The following is a 20952-nucleotide window of genomic DNA, read 5'->3' on the forward strand; positions in this document are numbered from 1 at the left end:
ATAAATTCCACGAAACCGCAGTAGAGTGTTGCGTATAAAACGAGGAAGACAATTATGAGAGAAGACATAATTAAGGAAGAAAAGAAAAATGAGACGACAATTCGTCTTCAGCTTGTAATTGCCTGAAAGTAGAGGAAAAAGAAGACACGAGACAGCGCACTCCAAAATCAAACAGAAATCGCTCGATATCGGTGGCTGCTGTAAATTCGCCAGAAGATTGCAAAGCGAACGACGTCTGGCGCGTGTCTGAGAAAATGCTGAAGCAAAGGACCCATCGTATCGCAACGACTCGGTCACCGCCGAAGAAAAGAGTCGGTGGCCCAGTGGTAGGGGAAGGAGGTCAGCTAAAAATTCCACGCGCCTGTCTATCGGCTGGTAGCGCGAGACGTCGCCGGGTCGACGAAATTGCTATCAAAATACCGTCTCGTAGCGACGGAATTACCGAGGCCGCGGCGGCTACGATGTAGGGGAAGGCTGCGGATGCCTAAGATTCGTTTCATAGGATCGATGTCCGGAATAACAAGTGGTCACTTGGAATTCCGCGGCCGATGACGACCGGTTGCGCACACGTAGCGAGTCCGGTAGGTCCTGGACAGCCGCACTCGTCCATTCCGCTTTGATGTCAGCGGCGCGGAGCAGATATTCCGCTGACCGGAGCCGGCGACCTAGCCGCGGTAATGAATATTTAATTGGCCGTGCTTTGCTTCTTTGTTGCGCCTCTGTCTCTGTGTGCAGAAATACGGCGCGAGCGCGTGCGTGCGTGCTGCATCGTCGCGATCAAAATGGAGAATTTTTTCAGCGCGTGAAAAGTCGATGGAGAATGCTGATTTCCAAACGGTGGGTTCACCAACGACGACTTCCTGGGGGGGCCGATGGAAGCGCGAGTGGAGGGTAGGAGGAAATACGTGCGGTATCTGCGCCAGGATCTGTAGAACCGGAAGTACGAGGCAAGCGAGCGTGGAGCGTATTCGTGAAGCACTTGGGGCTTCAGCCACGGTTTTTTATCGATGGATTGAGTTAGGGGTGGAAGAAATCATCGGAGTTAGGTTTTGGGTTGGGCTAAGTTTGATGATGTGGAAGTTGAGTAGTATTGGTAGACGTTGTTCTTTGAAGAGCGATTTTATAGAATTGTTATTGGTATCGGTATTTGTAACTTGTTAATGAGTCATGAGAGGGTTTGGTTAATTACTGGTGGTAATTAATTAAGTGTAAACTTATTGCTCATGATACAGTTTTCAGCTTATTTTTTATGAAATTGAAGGATATAAAAATTAAGAGTAGTATAAAATACATTGTAGAAATTGAAATATCTTGTTTACAATGTATTAATGAATCATAAGTAGGTTTGGTTAATTACTGATAATTGATATTTGATTAAGTGCAAACGTATTGCTCATGATACAGTTCTCAGCTTATTTTTTATGAAATTGAAGAATATAGAAATTAAGAGTAGTATAAAATACATTGTAGAAATTGAAATATCTTGTTTATAACACAATAATGAATAGTAAAAGGCTTTGGTAATTAACCAGTAATTGGTGATAATTGATTAAGTGCAAACGTGTTTCCCATGATACAATTCTCAGCTCATTTTTTATGAAATTGAAAAACATAGAAAACGATAGTAGTATAAAATACATTATAGAAGTTGAAATAGATTGAAATAGTATACGAAGACAATGTTATTTCCATTACTTTATATCCTCAAGTCTTTAAACATTAATGTTTTTAACATGCACCAAAAATACTTAATTTATTAATGAATATCTATCAATGTTCATAGACATCAAAAATTGATATAATATACTTGTACAATTTAGATGACTCGTATTAAAAGCAACTTCATTATTGAATTCACTCACGCTCATAATCAATAGGATTTAAGTATTTTCATTTTTGCTAAAATATACCGTACAAATGAGTTCACTCATTGACATTCACACTCAACTATATTTATTGTTACCAGTCGATCTGACCAGTTCTTTCGCCAGTGTATTAACTCACTTATACTCACGCTCAGTTACATTTAAGTATTTCCACTTTTAGTAATCTATACCGTACCAATGAATTCATCCATCGTTAAGTAACTCAAATACTTATTCTGCTACCAATGGATCCTAACTTATCAATGCATTCTCATTCACGATCCTCACACTCACGCTCAGTTACACTTAAGTATTTCCACTTTTAGTAATCTATACCGTACCAATGAATTCATCCAACGTCAAGTAACTCAAATACTTCCTCTATTACGAATGGATCCTAACTTCCCAATACATTCTCATGTACGATCCTCACTCTCACGCTCAGTTACACTTAAGTATTTCCACTTTTGCTAAAATATACTGTAAAATACACCGAATGAACTCACTCGTTGTCAACTACACTCTGATATTTTCACTCTTATCAATCGATCCTATCGGTGCTATTCTTTCGCCAATATATTGCCTCACACTCGCTCGCATTTTAAACTTCCTCCGCACCGGCACGTTTGCGAAACCAGTCATCGAATATCTTCGGAAATCGCACTTGTACAAAGTTGCAGCCATCGAATGTCCGGCGATTCGCAGGCGAAATTTCAGATGGCCCGATAAGGTACCCTCGGAACGATCAATTTTGGGTCGTAAAATCGTGGACGTAGCAAAGGCGGGAAAGAAAACGGGACAAGCGAACTGCGTTGAATGAAACGATTCCCATGCGAGAATCGGCGAATGCGTATGCGAGTCGCGTGGGCCGCGGCGCTCGGGACCGACATTAAAATAATAAAATCGAAAGATGCGCGTCATTATTGCACCACGTCGGTGGTCGCCGCCGCTACACACCGGCATTACGTACGCTTTTTCGCCGCCGACACATTACGCGGCCGTCGTTTCGTCCTCATTAACATACGATCTGAATTCCGCGCCTGTCGCGTGTGCACGGATCACGTTCGCGCGTAAAAGCTCGTCCAGGCGGACGGACAATTTACAGGTTTACAGGCAAAGCGGTACAGCTAACGCATAAACAGCTTAGCTTTTCTACGTACTCGGTATCTGTTGTGTGTTTGAAATTTGAAGCTACAAACATGCACAGAACATATACGATACTTACAAAATTATATGAAATATTCAGAAAAGGATACTTGTTGTAATAATATCTAATAAATGAAATAGGTCGTTATTTACATAGAATTTTGTATGGTTAGAGATCCGCGGTATATTAAATTTTATTTATTTTAATTAAGTAATTAATTTATTTTATTTATTAAATTTGGGATAAAGTTAAAGCTTGATCTAATGATGAATATTTAAAAGTAATAAAACTAATCATTGTAATTAATATATGGTAAATTAATTATAGATTATTTATTATTTATTTTAATTTAAAACTTGATCTAACAGTGAATATGTAAAAGTAATGAAAATAATCATAGTAATTAATATATGGAAAATTAATTATAGATTATTTATTATTTATTTGAAGTTAAAACTTGATCTAATGATGAATATGTAAAAGTAATAAAAATAATCATAGTAATTGATATATCATAAATTAATTATACAAATTATTTATTTCATTTCATTGGTTGTATAACAGACTCAAATGAACTAGTATAGCTTTATACTACACAAGTTCAAAGTACTATGCGTCTACTATACTACAACGTATGCGTAACTATGTTATTAAATAGCAATTTTTCCTACTGACAAGTAATCTCGTTTTCATATTTATAAAGACACTTGTGCTCTTTCACTTCCCACCTTTTCTTTCGCGTCTTATTGTATGAATCGTGTAAAGCTTTGGTTAATTATTGATGGTAATTAAATTAAATGTTAATTAATTAAAAATTTAATTAAATGCAAACGTATTTCCCGTGATGTGGTTTAGAGATTATTTGTCAAGAAATTCAAATGTACTGGAATTAATCTATAAAATAGAAATTGCAGAAATTGAAATATTGAAATATTTGTATAAATAATTGAAACATATTATTTATAACACGATAATGAATCGTGCAAAGGTTTGCTTAATTACTGGTGATAATTAGTGCGAGCGTGTTTCCTATAATGCAGTTTTCGAAAAGCCAAGATACAGTATTAATATTAAAAAGACAAAAAGAAAACATTATTTTATAGCCAAGAAACCATTTCACTACGAACAAAATTGCACATTATTCGCTGGTTAGAAGAAATTAAAATTAAAGAAAAGCCCTTTTGTCATTGTCGATGATATGTATTATATCATTCTCTTTTTATTTTTATTTTCATTTTTCTCTTAAGTAGCAATAATTGCCCGTATTATTACAAACTATTTAAAACAAGTTCAAAGTGCTGGTTGTTATCGTAAAAATCCAATTAATAAGAAATTATATGTCTTTCGCTTTCCAATCATTAATTCAACATTTTATGTGCCGTTGCGTGGAAATGATTTAAACGTGATATGCGCGGGTTATCTGCTGACAATTGCCCATAAATCTGGAAGAATCTTAACGACGAGTCGCGATCGCTTCTCGGAATATTTTGGATAGGAAGTAGACCCTGTTCGTACGCGGAAACCGCAAAATGACAGGCTTGTCCGTTGAAATTCTAGCGTAATGACGGGTGGAGACGGCGCGGAATGATCTTTGGGAGGAACGTGTAATTAGGGAGAAATTTGGGTTTGATTGATTGCAATTGGTGCTTGGGTGGTTGGTGAACGTGGCCGAGTAGCACGAAATTTCGAGTTGTTCTTTTCTTTTTTTGTTTCTTTTTCTTTCACGTGGATGGGTTAATTAGGGTAATACGAAGTATTAACGAATTCGCAGCCGATGCTGTAAAATTGCGTTTGTTTTTTTCGCAAACTGCAGCTGATTGCCACAATTCAGGTAGAATTATGCTACCGACGCGACGAGAAGCTTGAAAGCAATGGTGGCTTTTTAATAACACGATTTATGTTTCTTTATTGCAATACAAATTACACAGCGATAAAGAACCAAATATTATATAATACAGATTTCAGTTTTACAAATTAACAAACCGTTCGATCATCTTCAAATGAAAATTATATTTTTTAGATTTTTGTTTAATTTAGTAATTAAAAATCTTTTTGACTATTTGCAGAATTGAACTTATGTTCTTAAGCTATTATTGAATGTCGATATTATTATTGAACATTGACAGAACAGATTTACATATTATTGTTACTCCGAATGTCGATGAAAATTTGATAAAAGATATTTTTATATACACGTACTACGTGTTCAGGTATAAGGCACTTTACCGTGATTACAAAGGTAAACAAATTTTATTTACGTGTTTTTGAAGTAATGAAAAAGAAACAATGCAAAATCGAAATTCCACATAAACTGAGACTTCGTATAAACAATTGATGATATATGTTGGCTGTGTTGTATTGGTGATATATGTTGACAATATGTATTGGGAATATATGTTGACAATGTTGTATTGACAATATATATTGACAGTATGTATTGGTAATATATGTTGATAATATGTATTGACAATAAATGTTGACAATGTTCTATTGATAATATATGTTAACAATATTGTATTGACAATAAATGATGACGATATTGTATTGGTTGATAATGTCGTGTTGACAATAAATGTTGATAATGTCATGTTGACTATATTGTGTCGACAATATATGTTGATAATATGTATTAACAATATGTGTTGATAATATGTATTGATAATAAATGTTGACATTGTTCTGTTGACAATAAATGTTGACAATATTGTATTGACAGTACCTGTTGACAACATTGTATTGACAGTACATGTTGACAATATTGTATTGACAGTACATGTTGACAATATTGTGTCGACAATATATGTTGACAATATGTATTGACAATAAATATTGACATTGTTCTGTTGACAATAAATATTGACATTGTTCTGTTGACAATAAATGTTGACATTGTTCTGTTGACAATAAATGTTAACATTGTTCTAATGACAATACATGTTGACAATGTTGTATTGACAATTTGCATTGACCATACATGTTGACAATATGCATTGACAGTACATGTTGATAATATGTGTTGACAATAAATGTTGACACTGTTCTATTGACAATAAATGTTGACAATATGCATTGACAATACATGTTGACAATGTTGTATTGACAGTACATATTCACAATATTGTATTGACAATATACATTGACAAAATATATATCGATCGTGCGAAGATTCCTTATTTACGTCAACATTTAGGACCTCAAAGTATTGACAAGAAATATTGATAACCTAAACGAACCCTTAAATTCTCATTGACATTAGAATTGTCATAGATACAAACACCGATCTCTATCCTTCCGAATGCAACTATTACCAAGGAAAAATAGTTCCTAGTACCTTCGTATATACATCCACATGGAAACTTTTCACATTAAACAAACAAAAATGAATATTAATTCATGCTAAAGATACCCATTAGAGATGAACAACGTCGAAGAATTAATCTCGCAATATCAAGATTAACTGCGTGAATACTATGAAAGCACGTAATTCCACGTACCTCCTCTTATGAAAAGATACAGCCCCATCAAATTACCTTTCCTTTTCTTTCTTTCTCCTACCTCATCCGCTACATCACAAACATATTACCTGTTCACGCGGTCCATAAAGTTCGAAGCGACGTAACAAAGTCCGAGACAAAGGTACAATGAAATTTATACACAAAGTTCACGTAGGTCCGTGTGCACGATACCGAGAGCTTCACGCTGGAATAAGTACATACTTACACGCAAGCTGGACGTGCGAGAAAGAGGCAAGGGAGACTCGGACAAAGAGGGAAAAAGCAAGGGAAGGGAGAGATTGCAGGGAGAAGATACAAGGCGCGGTCAATTAATTTCGCATAATTGAAAGCATGGATTTATGTCATCCGATCTGGAAAGGGAGAAGAGGCGTCTCTCTTCTTCTCTTCTTTTCTTTTTTCTTTCTCTTCTTCCTCCACCCCTTTCCCTCACATTTCTTCTCCATTCGTTTCTGCACCACGTTCGCCTTTCGCCACGCTCCTCTCGTGTGTCTCCTCTTTCCTCAAGCGTGGCCCCTCATTTCTACTTCTATTTCCATACAGTGTACGCGCGCCCGTACTTAACGTAATTACACTTAATGGCCACGTGGTGCAGTCAGCCCTCTCCTCGGGCAATCGCAGCGTAGCTGCGGGCACGGAACGTCCCCTCGAAGCTTACGCGGAAAGGGCAGAAAATCGATCTGCTGTATATACCCCGTGTACTTGCTATTTTCACTTCGCTGCGTGTCGAGTCGCAGTTGGAGCTCGAAATATTACGATACCGACGATTTCGAATTTGTTCGAACCAATGGGAGCTTCGAGTATTCGAGCTCGTCCTAGGAGCGTGAAAATCAAAAATTCTTTGGGGGTGAAATACGTAGCTGGGAATTAGAAGGAAGCATTGAAATTTGTTCATATTTCTTGTGGATAGTAACAGCTGTTTGCATCGATTTTACAGTAATTGATCTTTTCCTATCGCAACAAGCAGGCGATCCAACTCGAATCGTCTCTGAGACTTCACACAACCGCGTTGGATATTCGTTGAATCGCGCGCTTATTCGTCAGAGACGAATAAAATCTCATTCTCTGTTTCGCTCGTCGCTGATAAATTCGGATGAGATTAATTAATCGAATTCAGATCAAATTTCGCCCGGAAAATTTCTCCAGCGATGGAAAGTGCCACGCAAACCGCTTACAAATTTAGTCGTCCGAGAGCCTCGTGTCGTTCAAGGGTGTACCGTACTCGAGCAGCACTCGTGGCACTCATCACCTTCGCGTCGAGCCTCTCGACCGCTCAAAGTAAACGGATACGCGTGGCCCGTTATGCGAAGGATCCGCGGCCGATTAAGCTCTTAACTGTGAAGTTTAAATCGGTCGTCTTAATTGCCCTGCGGATCAATTAAAATCTAGTTGGCCGGTGGCTGGTCTGACGCGGGACACCTCGTTAAGTTCTGCAGATCCGAGAACGATGCTGCTTTCTAGGGAACACGACGACAACGATGGCCACCTCTAGCCTGCGGTCTTTTAAAGATTCCTGCTTTTCATGACTGTTTAATGCAATTATTATCCGATCGCATAATTAACGAACACCGGCCGTCTGGGAGCCCGACGATCGATAAAATCGTCGATCCGGCGTAGATACGCGATCGTGCAATGGAATGGCAACTGCTTCCTGGGAAAATCGTTAATGCGCTCAACAGCTGCTCCGTTCGGCGGTCCAAGCTGACGCGGTTAATTAAAAAAAAAAGTGTATTATTTTCTATCGACTGAAAAAAAAGCGTTTTATTCCTCCGTTTCTCTAACATTTGTTTATTTCGTTCCATCTTTTGCTGTTCTTCAAAGCCACGCGAATTCAGAGTTCCCATTTGAACCCTTAGCACTCGACGACTTTTCGGTTGGGCGTGTCTCGATGTGATTTTGCGATGAATGTCTTGTAGGTAATTTGAAAAAACATTATTTTTTAATAATCTATATATATTCACATTTTTGAACATATTTTTTAATAATTTTTTCTGTATTTTTTGTTACGATAATTTATTAAACATTTGCCAAGATGCATCGTTGGCTTGTTGGAACAAGTATATAGCAATAATGTCTTTCTCCTGCTTTGTTTTGATAAGAACATGTCTTGCAATACTTTTTTCTTCCTCTGAAAATTACATGGAGCTTTCCGTTTAATCGAATTTCAATACAGTTAGCAGTGGACGTGGAAGCTCGATCTCGCGGTTGTCTCAACTGGTCTACTGAAGCCTTTTATAAATCGCAGGTGGTTAAGTGGCCTTTCGAATATATGAATTTTTTTTTTATTATTTAATTTGTACTTTACAATTGTCCAGCTGGACATTTGGTAAATTAGCAGAGTCAGATGCAGACAAATTTTCAGTAGTCTCTGTTACGTAAAGCATTGCGATATATTGTAAGCGATGTGATATTGTGCGCGCAGAAGTCGAGAAATGTACGAAATATGAGGGCAATGCAGCCAAACCACTGACCGTCTGGAAAAGAAACCGGTGAACCGACGAAGGCTGTACGAGCTTACAGAAACTCGTAACGTAATTTCAGACTAATAGTTCTTTCTTAGGGTTTCGGAGATTTCAAGGTTAGCTGGCGTCTTCATTCCTCATAGACGATGTCTAGACGCGCTCAACGATCCTTAATACGAGGTTACCCGATCTATAGTTACCCCTTGTTACACGCTTTGCCCAATACAATCTATTGCGAACTGGTAATCTTAACACTTTACCAACCGATAGTCGATTAATCGGTTTTCTGTCGCCGACGCTTACCGACTGATAGCCCATTAACTGACTTTTTGTCACAGACGATCTTTCTCGTTATTTCAGCAGTAATTTGTTATTTAGTACTAAGGTACCTTGCTCGGTTGCGTCAGTTGCGTTGCTTTGTAAGCTGCCACAGTTTTATACCAGTTTAAAAAACTTACCGTTTGCGATGAACGAAAAGAATGGTATTGGAGAGTCTAAACCGAAACAGAGCCAACGTCAGGGAGAATCTATGATCTATCGTGTGTGCATATGCTGTTGAACCGCTAGCGGTCGGTAAAGTGTTAAATCGAAACACAACGATTTCCCTCCATTAACCTGTTAATTCGTCGCTGAGACTGTCAGTTTCTCGAACGTAATATTGGCTTGGTAACTAAGTGATTATGGATTTTTATAGTATCTTCATAGATACTTTAGATATAGATACTTTATAGTATCAATAGTATCTAAGTTCACACACTCGTCGTTCTGTTACCTTCTATTTATTCCCTTCTTTAATTTCTTCTTTTTAATCTTCCCATTTTGTTTGTTTATCACTGTCGCGTGTGTGTCGCGTTCTACTTCTACCGATATGGCATTGTAACTTGTAACTGCTGCATTGAACGAGTAGAGCGAGCGAGTAGCGTTCGCGAAATCCAATTAAACGTAAAATCTGTCGAAAGATACGGTGCATCTGATATAACGGAAGCAAATGCTGGACATGGGGAAAAATGGCGAAAGGATGGAAGAAGGAGAAAGAAAGAGGAAGAGAAAAAGAGCGACCAGGTGGCGTGAGAGTGGTGCGCGATTCAAGTGGAATATAAGAGGCAGCTACCAGTCAGACACGCGGATAAAAAGAAGAAAAGCGTGCCAGTAGTACGTTGACGTTTTGTCACATGCGTAGCGCGCCCGTTCGTGGAATTACATAACGCGACGTCCGTCGTCCACGTGCAACGCGTCTACTGACACCGAATCACAGGTAGAATCACGTTCGCCGGACTTTATTTGGTATGCCAGCCTGACATCCGGTAGCGCATCCATCGGCCAGCCCTCTATATTTTATACTCAACGTGAAACGAGGGCCGGCGATTTACGCAGGTGATCGTCAGATATAAAAAGAGTATGCGGATGAGAAAAAGTTGTACTAGTGTGCTTAAAAAAAGAATGAAAAGGAAGGGGAGGGGGAAGAAAAGAAAAAAGTGAAATGAAATAGGTGTGTTGAAGAAATGGAAGAATGAAAGACTGTTTGATGGCCTACGAATGTTTAGGAAGGGAATGTTTCGAATATTACACGCACAAGATTTGCATTCGTGTGGCTCAAGGAGAAGAGAAATAGAACAATAAAACGCTTTTCGGTGGCCTACGAATATTTAAGGCGGGAATTTGTCAAATATTCAAAATAGAAGCTTTGAATTGGCTAAAAGAATTTTAAAATCTCCTGGCTTATGTGATTTTATACTGTCGTTTTACTATTTCCTCTCGCTCCGCCTCGATGGCAGAGAAGATAGAAGTATTTGACTGGTTTAAGGTTAAGCGAACAAAAGTGTTCTTTGACGTGAACTACGATAGAAGTGCGTTTATAGCTTACGTGAACTTGTTGGTGGATAAATGAAGTCCATAGAAGATATTTAGTCCATCACTATATATCTTTAGAGAATATGAAAACATTTAAACAATCAGTGAATTATCCATTACATTAATAAACTTCAATATCCAATATCTTTACCATTACGTACCATTTTCAACGCGTTCAAAATGGCTCTTCGTTCTGTGTATTAATTTTCTAAACATTTCCAAATCTGATCATATACCGGGTGTGGCCGAATAACACGCACAAACGGGCACCAGCTGACTCCTTAAGAAAAAATAAGAACCAAATATGGAGCAAAGCTTTTTTATCGAAGGTTTAGTTTTGGAGATTATTGAGTTTGAAAATTTATCAAGTATACTAATTACCGTATGGTTAATTACCGACTGGATGTAAGCAAACGATCGATAAAATGTTATCCTAGAAACAAAAGTAAGTAAAAAATATAAAATAAAATTCTCCCATCTAAGAAAATAGAGTTCGATAAATTTTCAAATTTATTGTTTTCGCAAATAAAGCTCCTTGAGAAGAAATTTAATTCCGCATTTTCGACTTATTTTCACGCGTACAATCACCTCCTTTCGATTACTTAATACTGTCAAGTCCGAAATTAGCTATGTTCAAGTATACGGTAAATTGGTAAATTTTCCAGCTCGATTTTCTCCTAAACTAAGCTTTAAACGAACAAATTTAACTGTGTATTTTGTTCGTAATTTTTCACAAAGAATCACCTCGTACTCTACGTGTCATTCGGCCGCACCCTGTGTGAATCAGGAATTTTGTATGCGACAGTCAATGCTCATTATCAGTGCTAACGAAATGTCGAAATATTTTATACGACGCACGCAACATACACGTACGAAGTTTTCCACGTTAACTTGAGATCGCATACACTGGCATACGCAGCACCAAAAGCATTTTCGAATGTTCCTTTCGACAAGACAATATATTTGCGATTGCTATCTTACTGTCCATACTATCCATCCCACGTTATACCTTGCCGAGTTTAAATCCACGGTGAAACCAAATCCACTTGTACATTCGCAAGAAACCTGCAACCGATAAATTAGATTTCGCGTGTGCAACTCGATCAGAATCGCGCATACGATCGCTACCTCTTGCTGGGACGCTCTTGCGTCAGATAAATTGTTTGGGAATCGATGCTCACGGGACGATTTTAAAAAATCAGCCAATAAGATATCGTGACGGATCACGTAAGGTCGTGGACTGATACTCGAGACACGCGATAATCACCGCGGATCAGCTCTAATGTTACGTGTGTTTGTGGTACGCGAACGTCGCGAGATATACGACATCGTCTCACGTTTCGCCAGCTGTCAGAAGACAACTGTTTTTTCGTCAACGTCGGATCGAAGAGCGTTTCGTAGCAGAGTTGGACATCATATGACGAATATGTTTTTATATATCATTGTTGTATAACGAATCGTTTGGAATAAATATTTGTCTGTGATAATTATTAAATATTATTATGTATAGTGTACATATTTATTGCATAATATTTTTTTATATTAATTGGTAAATTAACAGTGGAACCAGCGATAGTTAAGGCGAAGCTATTGCCACCTGATGACAAAATCCGCAATCACTTAGTTGCTAACCCAATATTTCTACCAAACCAGTGGACATGACTAGCATGGTAGTTATGACTATTGTTAAATAACATGTAAATATAAGATTAAAATATTACATAATAGTGTATTATATAATTCTATAGAAATGTAAGTGCAACTTTTAATTTAACTTTATTCCTCTATCGTTTCTCGGCTGAGAAAAAATTATTTCGTTGTTAGCATGAGCTACATTTGTGCAAAGTTTCAAATTTCCCGCAATTTTCCAGCTGACGAGCTTCCCTTTCGTATGTTGTATTCGCGTGAAATTTATCGTATTTTAATAGTTTCCAAAGTGTTCAATAAAAAGAACGTGAGCCATAGATGACCACCGTGATAGTAAACGCGTTAATAATATCGTAAACAAACGAATCGTTTGTTAGTTTTAGTTTAGTTATCAGTATAGTTAGTTATAGCTTTGACAAATTATAATTGTCATCGATAGAAGATTTTGTTACTATTATACGATCGTAATCGTAATTTACGAGTAGAAGAAAAGATAAGGCGCGAAGGCCAATTTCTGCGCGATTCGCTCGTTTGCTTGCTGTGCGATAATCGACGAATTAATTACTGGTAATTAGCGCTGGCTCGTTAGTATGCGATTAACGTGCTCGGTATCTCGCGTTTTTGCGCCTTCGTTTTTCGTCGTTACACTCTCGCTGCCTCTCCCAGCGCTGATTTTCTCCAACTCCAAGTTACCTCTGAGCTACTTAATTAATCATTATCGATGCTTATACACGTGATCATCGCAGAGTAATTCATCCAAACATTTTGTACGATATGCGATTTATCCGAGGGGGAAGATCAAATTGATCGACTGCCGAGGGAAAATCTGCGAGAAATTGTCGAGACGATAAGATTTGACATGTGAACGATCTATCTTTGATATATGATTTTTATATTCGTTTTGTATTTATCGTAACACGGGCAGAAAGAGAAGTCGGTCACCTCGAGACTCGCAATTAGCATACGAGCACCAGACGGATATTCAAATTCATTTTTCTCGAAAACGAGCCCTCCAACGAAAAAATGTTATTCCTCTTTTTTCACTTATTTTTGCATACAGAATCACCACCCGACCGCTTGTACCGTGATTTCTGAGACACCTTGTATACACATACATATGTCTATATATATATATATATTCGCTTCTCGTTTCGATTTAGTTGCCAACTCAATAAAAGCCTTAAGAAATCACGTTAGGAATATCTTTTTCCTGTTGAAATAATAATTCCGATTGAAAGGAGGATTTCGAAATGGATGGTTAGTTTGGTGGGCTAGGAAATGATAAAAACGCGATCGTAAGTGGAACGATGGCATAGGGTACTGCAGACCTCACACCGTGATTTTATGGGCACCTATAAAAGGAGCATACCAGTGAGCACTTCAAACGATCGCCGTTTAGTTGGTTGGACGTTGTCCAATGGTTCGCTATATCATGCCAAGATAAATAACGTGAACAGGATGAACCGCGTGGAGTGTACAGGGGCCTAACCTCTGTAACGAATGCATTGTGATAGTCTGACGATTCATTAGTGTCCGTTTAATGAGAATCGATAAAGAGAATGATGTCGCAGGTGGTATTTCGGCTGAAATATTTAGTTTGCTGAATGACGTGCTGGAAATATCCCGTACAATCAATTGGTACGTCCGTTTCCTATAGATGCGCGAGCAAACATAAAGTCAAATATACTATTGAGATATGTGTAATGTTGTGTGCTACACTGAATTAACCGTGTAGTTGTGGCACACATATATGAGTATGAGCGTGTGTGGGAGTATGTGCGTGCGCAGCATCTCAAGAAACGGAAAAATGCAACTGTTCCGTACGCATGGTGGAAAAGAAGATGGTGAGACAAAAAGATTGCTATGGGAATCTACGAATATCTTGTAAATCACGTATTAAATAAATATGAAACTATTTTAATGTCATTTCTACGTGTACTGTAAATGTTTCTATACATTTATTTCGGCGACTAAGATCCACAATTCTCAACATATACATAAACTTTTGTTCCAAGTTGTTCTAAGGTTGTAAGCACGTGTTCCAAAAGTAGCACGTGTCTTTATGGCTATACAACTTTCTCAAATTATTCCCTAAACTAAACACGATATTGAAAGGATACTTTGGAGCGATGTTTGGGACAACCGCAACTGTCCAGAACAATTTTAACGCGTTCGGTTTCGAGGAAATGTGGGCAGGACAAAGATTCACCCGTTTGCTGTTGTTTCTCTGAACCCTCTCAAACAATTCATTATTCCTTTGCACCAACGTAGAACAAACGTAGAATAATTCTGAACGAAGATAAAAAATACGAGATTAAAAGAGTAGGAGGAAGGGAGGGGGGACTATCTTCATACAGACACAGAAGATGCTCATGAAGCTGCACGATTTGTTTCGCCAGGTACCAGACATAGGAGCGGAATTAACGGGAGGCTGTTACGGTTTCGCGGCCAAGTTTATGCACTGGCCCGAGGAATTACTCGTCGGTGGTGCTAAGCACAATAAGACTGGTCACTTGACCCGTGCAGCTGCGCTTCAGACCGTTGTGCAGCTAATGGGAGAACGAGAGCTTTACGATTTCTTCGACAACACCTACAAGGTACATAATATCGACTGGTCCCAGGAGAAGGCATCGCAAGTACTTAAAACCTGGCAACGAGCGTTCAGCAATCAAGTGAAGAAGCACCTGGACGCGAATGGCTCAGCGCCGTACAATTTGTACGCGTTCAGCACAACCACCATGAACGACATACTTGGGAAGTACAGCGAGGTGTCCGTTATGAAAATCGCCATAGGCTGCGCACTGATGGTGAGTATAAATATTATTACGGTTTCTAACGCTTTCGTGGATACTGCAAGTAATGGATACGTTACGTTGGTCTGATACATTAATCCTGTACAGTTTCAATTATACAGGGTGCCCTGTAAGTGGTGGTGCAAACAGGTAAGGAGCGATTCTACGTGAAAAAATAAGTCGGAAATGTGGAGCAACGTTTTTTCATATAACGCTTCGTTTGCGAGAAAATCAAGTTTGAAAATTTGACGAATATACTTGAACTTGGCTAAATACGGATTAAGTATCAATAAATTAAGGAAAAGTATAGAATCAGCAGGAGATTATTCTACGCGCGGAAATAAGTAAAAAATATGAAATAAAGTTTTCTCATTTGCCGCGTCGTTTTCAAGAAAATAAAATTTAAGCGCGTTCAGTTGAGAACTGATCTTGTGCACACGCACGATGCATTTTACAATTAATTTTTCTCCAAGGCATAGCATCTTACGACAAAATGTTATTCTACGTTTCTGACTTATTTTTACGTACAGTTTAACCTCCTGTCGTTTATATACTCCTGCTCAGTCTGGGATTAGCCATATCGAGGTATATCTACCGAATTTTCAAACTCGATTTCCTCGGAAAGGAAACGTCATATGAAAAAAATCTATTCCATATTTTCGATTTGTTTTTTCACATACAATCACCTTCCACCAAATTGTATCATCTGTATTTGATATTCTTATTTCGCCTGATTAGAAACTTGCTAAAATTTGGCTATATATGATTAAAATTGTATAACTGGCTATAGTCGTATGTATAAATGGTACAATTGGTTATTTGTAATCAGTAATCCACCTTAATGTAATTATATTAAACTAAATTATAATCCTCTGATGTCAAACAACTAAGAGAACTGTACAAGGAATACACCTAAAACAGATGACTATAGAAACTTATTTAAAGAAAGATATTAAAAAATGTAATGTCAAAATTGTATGACACAAGTCTTACTTATTCATTTACTTATCACCTACCTCCTCGTTATAGAAATATAATCTTCTTTCAGGTACTGTACGCGGGTATAGTCCTTCTTCGATGGAAGGATCCAGTGCGTTCGCAAGCTGGCGTAGGCATAGCCGGTGTAATGCTCATCTGTGCAACTGTGGCCGCTGGTTTGGGGTTCTGCGCCCTACTGGGAATCCCCTTCAACGCAGCCACCACTCAGATCGTCCCTTTCTTAGCTCTGGGACTCGGTGTTCACGATATGTTTCTATTAACTCATACTTACGCTGAGCTCTCGGTGAACGAAGTGCCCAGTGGAGAACAGACAGGAGTGGTTCTAAAAAGGACCGGCCTATCTGTCCTTCTAGCAGGAATCAGCAACGTGTCAGCGTTCTTCGCTGCAGCGATAATCCCAATTCCTGCACTCCGAGTGTTCTGCTTTCAAGCTGGTATCTTGTTGCTTTTCAATCTGGCCGCTATGCTGCTTGTTTTCCCAGCTATGGTGAGTTTGGACCTGAGAAGACGACGTTCAGGTCGTTCAGATATACTCTGTTGCTGCTTACCATCGAACGCTGGCAGAAATAAGTACGCCAATAGAATGAGCAATGGTACCGCGAAGCAAACTGTAACGAGGGCAATACCACCAGAACGCCGTGAAACCTGTACGCAAATCCTGACATCGCAAAACGTGCAGAATGAGTCCTGGGTCGGTGGAAATATCGAGGTGGACTCGGATAAACAGTGTAGCGAAGAAGACACCCTAACAGGATGCAGCCAAGACGACTGTCTCACTTTCACCTTGACCCAGTTAGCTGCAAAGCATTATGCTCCCTTCGTCACCAGACCAGCGACTAAGGTCTTTGGCATGATGATTTTAATCGCAGTTCTTCTTGGCTGTGTTTGGCAAGCTGTAAGGGTGAACGATGGTCTAGAGCTGACCGATTTGGTCCCACAGAATTCCAATGAACATGCTTTCTTAGCTGCCCAGGCAAAGCACTTTGGATTCTACAATATGTATGCTGTTACCCAGAGGGAATTCGAGTACCCTAACAATCAAAGATTGTTGTATGAATATCATGATGCCTTCATGAGGATAAAGAATGTGATCAAAAACGATAACGGAGGATTGCCTGAGTTTTGGTTAAGTTTATTCAGGGACTGGTTGAAAGGACTGCAAAACGCGTTTGATAGGGATTATAACAATGGATGTATTACACAGGAAAGGTGGTACAAGAATGCTAGTGACGAGGCAATTCTCGCTTACAAATTATTGGTACAAACTGGTCATGTAGACAATCCTATTGACAAATCGTTAGTCACTCAAGTCAGGCTAATCGATTCTGAAGGGATCATCAATCCAAGAGCGTTTTATAATTATTTGAGTGCATGGGTGTCAAACGATGTTTTGGCTTATGGTGCTTCTCAGGCCAATTTAAGGCCAGAACCAAGGCAATGGATTTATACTAATGATCATGAATTAAAGATTCCAAAAAGTATGCCTCTGACGTATGCTCAGATGCCATTTTATCTGCATAAACTTACTGATACGCAAGAAATTACTGAACTAATTGGCAATGTTAGAAAACTGTGCAAAAAATTTGAGGAACGGGGACTGCCAAATTTCCCTTCTGGTATACCATTCCTCTTTTGGGAACAGTATATGGATTTAAGAAATTGTTTGGGTATTGCTCTGTTAGCTGCTTTAACAGCCAGTGTTGCTGTCGTTGGAATATTATTGTTAAATTTCTGGGCAGCTTTGTTAGTCGGCACTTCTCTTGCTGCTGTGGTACTACAACTCTTTGGAATCATGGGCCTCTGCAATATAAAACTGAGCGCTGTTCCTGCTGTTTTGTTGGTCGTCAGCATTGGAATTGCTGTGCACTTTACAGTGCATATTTGTCTGGTTAGTATAAATACAAGTGGAGGATAAGTTGACACATTGAGAACAAAAGGGAACTACTCCAAATACCCAAATAATTAAACGATTCTTTCTCTAAAATAGAATCGAACACAAGATATTCAATTTAACATAAAGTAACAGTGTACAGAAAGAACATTGCTTATTCCACTTTGGTGCTCAATGTCTCAATTGTAAAACTCGATATTTTGTTCATATTATATTATATTCTTACAATATATTATTCTAATATATTATATTCTTGTTTTTATTCTTGCAGAGTTTTGTTACAAGTATTGGAAGCAGGGATCGAAGGATTCGGTTAGCTCTGGAACACATGTGCGCACCTGTAATTCACGGAGCAATAACAACTTTATTAGCAGTCGTGATGTTGGCCTTCTCCGAGTTCGACTTCATCGTTCGATATTTCTTCTTGGTGTTGCTGTGTCTTATTGGGATCGGTTTGGTGAATGGATTATTCTTTTTTCCCATCCTGTTGTCTTTGATCGGCCCATCTCCAGAAGTAATACCCAATGACCATCCGGATCGTATTTCTACGCCAACTCCACCTGCCTCGCCAATCGTCAGAAGATCGAAACCTCCTGTACCCCCCAGGAGGTCGTACAAAATTGATAACGCCAGGTTACACGCTGAACCATCTCTCACTACCATCACAGAGGAACCTAATTCATGGCACAGTACACAGGAGTCTTGTATTATTGTTCAGCCAGAGTTGAAGGTTGAAACGACATCAACTTGTGGCAACCAGGTACGTTATATAACATGAATATTAACTGTTTTGAAATATTTCCTGTCTCACTTGGCATTTTTTTCCAAATGTACTTGATTTGAGAGTGCTTTTGATAATATCTACCATTTGGCTTTTTATCTCTGTAACTGCTCACACATTACTCAAAATTTTTCTTATTATCTTACATACTATCTCGCGTGAATGATGCCGATACTCCAAATCCACGAAGCATGATTAACGTGTGTGCTTTTGTTTTTAACTAACAGAACTGTAGCGGATCAGATACAAGTGGGTCTAGTCGAATGTCACCAGTGACATCTACGTCTCATATCACAACCAAGGTCACTGCGACGGCTAATATAAAGGTTGAAGTTCATACACCGTTAACTAGTGAGTATCTATTGTAATGTTTGACTAAAAAAGTTTCTTGTCATGATTATATTACATACTTATCATAAAATTCATCAACTTTTAATATAACTTATTCAAGTATCTTAAACAAACAATATACATACAAGCAATATGTTGGAATTATTTCTTGCAATGCTCTACGTGGATATTGATTTTTGTGTAAAATTATTGTAGGTACAGTGGATCGTAGCGAAAAATGCAGACACACGACTTCCAGTAGCCGAAGGAGCTCGCGCTGCAGTGCGAACGTTAATGCTGGGGAGTCTTCCGGTTCCGGTTCTGAACCGGATTCAGACTCTAACCCAAATAAACACTAATAATAAGTACCGGGAAGACCGGCAGCTACTGCTCAAATACCATGCAAAGCGGGAACATACAGAAGGCTGACTAGGATAGATTTATAGTTTCATTTCTTCTTTCTTTTCTTTATACATCGTATAGCGATGTGCGGGTACCCAAAGTTTAAATAGCAATGGCTTTATTCGAGATAAGTTCGCGTAATGTTCTCACATGACACGTTTAACCTCTCTCTTAATCTTTTGTAAACTAGATATACGAACTAATCTATTCACTGCCCTTATTTTATATGAAACACCGCGGACGAACAACGTGGAAAGCCAATGATCAGAGTTTATCAGGTACTCTCACATCGTTAATAACGCAACGTGCTTGTCCTCTTTGAATTAAAGAACAAAAGTATTATGACTCAGAAATACTGAATCGATACACGCAGTGATACATTGTATATAAATGTTCGCAAAGATGCATTTATATTTGTATCGTACGTCCAATGCGGGCCATACGTACGAACAGGATGTTCGTATTCACTTTCAACGCATTGAACGTGTGATAAATTATTGGGATATATATGTGCGTGCGTGCGTGCGTGTGTGCGTGTGTGTGTGTATAAAATAATATTTTTAACGAATCTACTTAGGAGCATGTCAAAGAAAATGCTTTACTACACGCTCTGTGGTATACGACAGTTTCCATGAAACTATAAGGTTATTATTTTATGAACTAGAAAAATTTCAACGTCTGTCCTATAATTGTTAATAATACGACGAAGATTCAAAAACTGGAAATGTTTCGGGTGTTTATAGAACTTTTCCTAACAACTTATTGTAAAGTCCGTTATACAAAACAAACCTATTATATAGTAACATATTTTTGGAAACGTTTATCCGTCAGAAATATATATATATATATATATATTGAGACGTTTTCCTTCCTAGAGGATACTAATAGTATTATGCGCATAATATGTAGTTTGAGATTTTCACGGACAATACATGACTTTCTTTTTGGGACTAATAACGTACAGGTTTATTGAATCATTGGTACCCTTTTGGGTATAGAGGTGACAGAAGGTTTACAGATTACATTTACGTAATACTGTTTAGGAAAAACTTCTAATTTAGAAGTAATTACGACGATGTAGCTCTCTTGCGCCGTTTTTTTTTTTTTGCAACGACTACAATGTGGTGCCTTGAAAATGATAATAAAATTTCGAGTAACTATTTATTTTATACACTAACAGTTATAGTGCAGTGTGTATATGACTTCGAGCGATATTAAATTTAAAATCTATTTATTATTTATTTCTACGTGTCTACTTTGATATCACGATTAT

The 20952-nt window shown here is 38.2% G+C and overlaps 1 protein-coding gene across 1 annotated transcript in view; it reads left to right on the forward strand.

The window, feature by feature from the left end:
* The window catches only part of LOC132915225 (protein patched), an 84850-nt gene extending 64446 nt beyond the window's left edge, over nucleotides 1–20404 (forward strand). The window contains exons 7-11 of the mRNA XM_060974987.1: nucleotides 14884–15291; nucleotides 16325–18163; nucleotides 18438–18926; nucleotides 19175–19298; nucleotides 19494–20404. Coding sequence (XP_060830970.1) covers nucleotides 14884–15291; nucleotides 16325–18163; nucleotides 18438–18926; nucleotides 19175–19298; nucleotides 19494–19636 — 3003 coding nt within the window. The 3' untranslated portion in view covers nucleotides 19637–20404. The remainder of the gene's footprint in view (nucleotides 1–14883; nucleotides 15292–16324; nucleotides 18164–18437; nucleotides 18927–19174; nucleotides 19299–19493) is intronic.
* The last annotated feature ends 548 nt before the right edge of the window (nucleotides 20405–20952 follow it).

Source organism: Bombus pascuorum, chromosome 16 (genome assembly GCF_905332965.1).
Source record: "Bombus pascuorum chromosome 16, iyBomPasc1.1, whole genome shotgun sequence".
Lineage (NCBI taxonomy): Eukaryota > Metazoa > Arthropoda > Insecta > Hymenoptera > Apidae > Bombus > Bombus pascuorum.